The following is a 4287-nucleotide window of genomic DNA, read 5'->3' as shown; positions in this document are numbered from 1 at the left end:
AGGGTGCAAGTTCTGGGGTCCTTTCCATCCTTCTGGAAGACCCAAATGAGTTCTGAGCTTCTGGCTTTGGGTCTAGGCCAGCCTGGCCTAATCTACCAAAACTCTCCAGGGACCTTCAAGCCTGGCTGCTCTGAGAATCACTCTCAGCAGATGGGGCCCAGGAGCAGCAGCTGGGAGCCCAGCCTCACACTTCTGCCCCCCTGGGTGGTTTATGTTCGGGCCTGTTGCACTGTGGGAGGGGTACTATATCCTTGCTGACAGTAATAAATTCCTGCATCTTCAGCCTGCACGCTGCTGATGGTGAGGGTGTAATCGGTCTCTGATCCGCTGCCACTGAACCTCGATGGGACCCCAGATTCTAAAGTGTTTGCCCCATAGATCAGGAGCTTAGGAGCTATCCCTAGTTTCTGCTGATACCAGTTTAACCCATAACCAATGTCCTCACTGGCCTTACAAGTGATGGTGACTGTGTCTCCCACAGATGCAGCCAGGGAGGATGGAGACTGGGTCATCTGGATGGCACCTCTGGCACCTGAGATGGGAAACAGAAACACACACATGCACACTGTTACTCACGTTATAAGAGGACTTCCCTGAAGAGTCAGGCAGCACTGCCCACACTGAGTCAGTCCCTGGAGTTGTTCCTCACCTGGGAGCCAGAGCAGCAGGAGCCCCAGGAGCTGAGCGGGTGCCCTCGTGTCCATGCTGGGTCCTGACTGGGACTGACTCCTGCACAGAGTGAGAGTAGCCTGCTCCTAAGTCTGCAGGGCAGTGGGCAGGGCTCTGGGGACATGCAAATCAGCAGGGGATAACACCCAGACTGTGCCAGCTGCAGCTCTTCTCAGTCACTCAGAACAGGTGCAGTGCCCCCAGACGGCCCAGGACAACCCCGGACAGCACAAATTTGCCTGCATTGGCTGTGCATCTCTCTGGGGAACATTTTACTACAAAACACACAGTGGGAGTTTAATTGTCAAGGCTTGATATCAAGTCCTAATTGCAGCAATGTATTTCAGTGTTGTATTGGGATTATGTAGGAGGATACTTTTGTTTGTGGAAATGATGTAAGAAAGTCTTAGAGGGCAGAGCTGGCATTTGGTCAACATGTTTCCGGTGGAGAGGGATATACTTTGTTTTAACCTTACAGTTCTCTGAGTGTAAACTGATTTTTTTAAAAAAATAGCAAATTGAGAAACATATTCGAAAATATTTGGTAAAGTCCCTAAGCCACTGTTCTCATGTGAGGTGGGAAGGATCAGGATGAACTTCCAATGCAGCTCTCCTTTATTTCAGACCTGTGGAGGGCAGTGGGATTCCCCCCAGTGCAGCTTGCAGTTGACAGGGGTCTCAGAGGTGTAACCCAGGCACACTTGGCCCTATACCTGCAACCAGTTTCCCTGAGTTCTCCAACAGATGCAGAAAATTTGCTGTGCTGCTCCCAGACACAAACAACACATGTGGGCCCCTGGGCCGTGCCAAACGGGGAGGTTTGCATTTGGGGCTGTGCCACTGTGGGAGGGTATTGTATAGTTTGCTGGCTGTTAGAAACTCCAGCATCCCCCGCCTCCACCCTGCCGGTCGTCAGTGTGAAATCTACCCCTGACCCACTACCACTGAGCCTGTTTGGAACTGCAGAGGAAGCCCCGTGCATCAGTAGCTGTGCAGACTGGTCTGGCCTCTTGAGACTCCAACTCAAAGAGGTGTATCTATAACTACCTGGGAGGCTCTGATTGGACTTGGCAGGAGATAGAGGCGGGCTCTCCAGGGGTGATGGACATGGAGAGCGGTATCTGGATCATCACAATACTTCCACTGCATCCTGAAATAATGAGAAACAAGTGCCACGCTGTGCACTGTTCTTGTGATTGTTCTAGCTTTCTAAGTCAATTTTTGACCTTGGTTCATGTTAGGAAAAGAGTTGCAGATTGGTGCCTCCTCACACGGGGCACCAAAATGTTAGGTAAAGAGGTGCAGAATAGAGAGGAGGTGGTGTATGCATTTACAGCCAGACTGAATTTATTCAGAGAAAATAAATCTGCAGAGGTGGGTGACCAACTGCCCGTGTGCCCATGATGGAACACGTGGCAGAAGGCCTCAACCCCAGGGGCCAGGTCTTTGTTATATATAGGAGGGCTGGGGATGGGGGTGGGGTAGGGAGCAGCAGGCAGAGGGGAATTCCTGCAACTGGTCTTTCAGGTGGCTGTAAGGGGTGGGGTATGAAGGCAATAGGGTGTGAGACCCAACTGAGTTTCAAGGGCAAGGAATGCATTCCAGTGTTTATCTCCTTTGGGCAATGAGGGAGAATGGCTGAGGCTTATGTCCTTGTTCCATCAGTTCATACTCTTAAAAATATCAGAAAAGAGGTTTGCAAGGCTCAAAGTGACCCTTGGAGTCCCTAGCACCACACCTCTCTGAACTAGACCTGTCGCTATGGCACAGGTTCTTGTCCTTTGGGAATCTTTTCTTTTATTTATTTATTTGAAAGGCAGTGTGTGTGTGTGGTGTGTGTGTGTGTGTGTGAGAGAGAGAGAGAGAGAGAGAGAGTCAGTCTTCCATCTACTGGTTCATTCCTCAGAGGGCCACAACAGCAGGAGCTGGGCTGGGCACAGGAGCCAGGAGCTTCCTCCAGGTCTCCCATGTGGGTGCAAAGACCCAAGCACTTGAGCCATCTTCTGCTGCTTTCCCAGGCACCTTAGTAGGGAGCTGGATTGGAAGTGGAGCAGCGGGACTCAAACTAGTGCCCATATGGGATGCCAGCGCTGCAAGCCATGGCTTAACCTGTTGCACCACAGCACCAGATCCAGATAAATAAATCTTCTCTTCTTTTTTTTTAACTTTTATTTAATGAATATAAATTTCCAAAGTACGGCTTATGGATTACAATGGCTTCCCCCCCATACCGTCCCTCCCACCCGCAACCCTCCCCTTTCCCACTCCCTCTCCCCTTCCATTCACATCAAGATTCATTTTCGTAAATCTTCTCTTCTTAAAAAAAAATGAGTAAATCTTTGGGGGAAAAAAAAGGATGAGAGTATAGAGTTCAACACAGAGCAAATCCCAAAGTCTTCGGTAAATGCCGGCTGCAGGGTGGCAGCGGTTCCGGTTCATGGCTAGGATTAAGCGGTGCCGGCAGCAGTAGTAGAGGGAGCAGTGTGTATTTCCGTGGAGACAGGCTCCTGTTTTGGGCCCAGCTCTCTGCCTTTGAAAACTCTTCTCAGAGCGTCTCTCAGAGAACGCATTTAAAGACCATGCTATGAAGGAGTTCTTTGCGTGCCTGATGCAGAAACCATCAAATCGCAGGTTTGGGGAGGGGTTGTTGTCAAGAAAACACTTCGTGAAAAAACCTCTCTCACAGGCCTTTATCTTAGAGCCCTGCCAACCTCCACCACCTCCAGCCCCAAATAGGTCCCGTTCCTGTGCACGCACCCCTGGCAGGGAGTGCAACTACTAAACCACAGACCTGCGACACAGGCAGCCCCAGAGCTGGTCTCTGCCCGGGGCTGTGCCGCCGTGGGAGGGATTGCGTAGCCCTACGTAGCCCTACCGGCAGTAATAACCAGCGGTATCATCAGCCTCCGCCCCTCTGACTGGGAGAACCAACTCTGCTCCAGACTGAACCCCCGTGGAGCGGGCTGGGACACCCGGATATCGGTTATCAGCATCAGAGATGAGACTCTCAGCAGTGTGGCCTGGCTTCCACTGATACCAAGTGAGGTGATCACTGATGCTCCGGTCGGCCCGCAGAAGATGGGGATGGTCTCTCCTGGAGACAGACAGGAAGGCCAGAGACTGGCTCAGTGCAACGTCACTGCGGCTGGCCACAAAGGAAGCCAAAGACAATGTCCCCTCATTAGCACTGTCCTAAGAGGAGGCACTCTCTTGCTGCCCTGATCCCCTGAGAAGGCTAGAGATCAGGGAAGGAGCTCAGGTTAGGAGAAGAGAATCCCAGCAACCCAGGTGCTGCCTGCGCCTGCTCCTGACCTGGGTGCCAGAGCAGCGGACGGCAGAAGAGCTGAGTCAGGACATCCATGTTCAGGCTAAGCCCTGCCTGAGGCTCTCTGTGCCCAGATTCACTGAGCAGCCGATCCACGAGGAATCCCAAGAGCAGAAACAGATTCTGGGGGAAATATGCAAATCAGCCAGGGTCTGGGCAGGTGTGGCCCAACAGCTGTAGAACAGGTGTCCTGGAGGGCTCAGTTCCTCCCAGCAACCCCCCTCCCGGCCTTGGTGAGATAGAACCGCCTCTACTGATGAGTCTCTGCCTCATTTTAATTTCTTTTTTTAATT

At 51.9% G+C, this 4287-nt stretch overlaps 1 protein-coding gene across 1 annotated transcript; it reads right to left on the bottom strand.

Annotated features, from left to right (window-relative positions):
* Nucleotides 1–209: 209 nt before the first annotated feature.
* Nucleotides 210–704, bottom strand: LOC100356529 (immunoglobulin kappa variable 1-39). The gene is made up of 2 exons (XM_017340217.3): nt 650–704; nt 210–532 (listed from the first exon to the last, which is right to left on the bottom strand). Exons 1-2 carry the CDS (start codon nt 702–704, stop codon nt 210–212), a joined length of 378 nt encoding a protein of 125 aa, XP_017195706.1.
* Between the last annotated feature and the right edge of the window lie 3583 nt (nt 705–4287).

Source organism: Oryctolagus cuniculus, chromosome 2 (genome assembly GCF_964237555.1).
Source record: "Oryctolagus cuniculus chromosome 2, mOryCun1.1, whole genome shotgun sequence".
Classification (NCBI taxonomy): domain Eukaryota; kingdom Metazoa; phylum Chordata; class Mammalia; order Lagomorpha; family Leporidae; genus Oryctolagus; species Oryctolagus cuniculus.
The sequence above is the reverse complement of the archived record's forward strand: the minus strand, read 5'-3'. Positions and strand labels throughout refer to the sequence as shown.

Excerpts from the sequence above, each read along its gene's own strand:
- LOC100356529 (XM_017340217.3), bottom strand. The coding sequence starts at position 704 with ATGGACACGAGGGCACCCGCTCAGCTCCTGGGGCTCCTGCTGCTCTGG. Across the intron at positions 533-649 it reads CCTGCTGCTCTGGCTCCCAG|GTGCCAGAGGTGCCATCCAG; the intron begins GTGAGGAACAAC and ends TTCCCATCTCAG.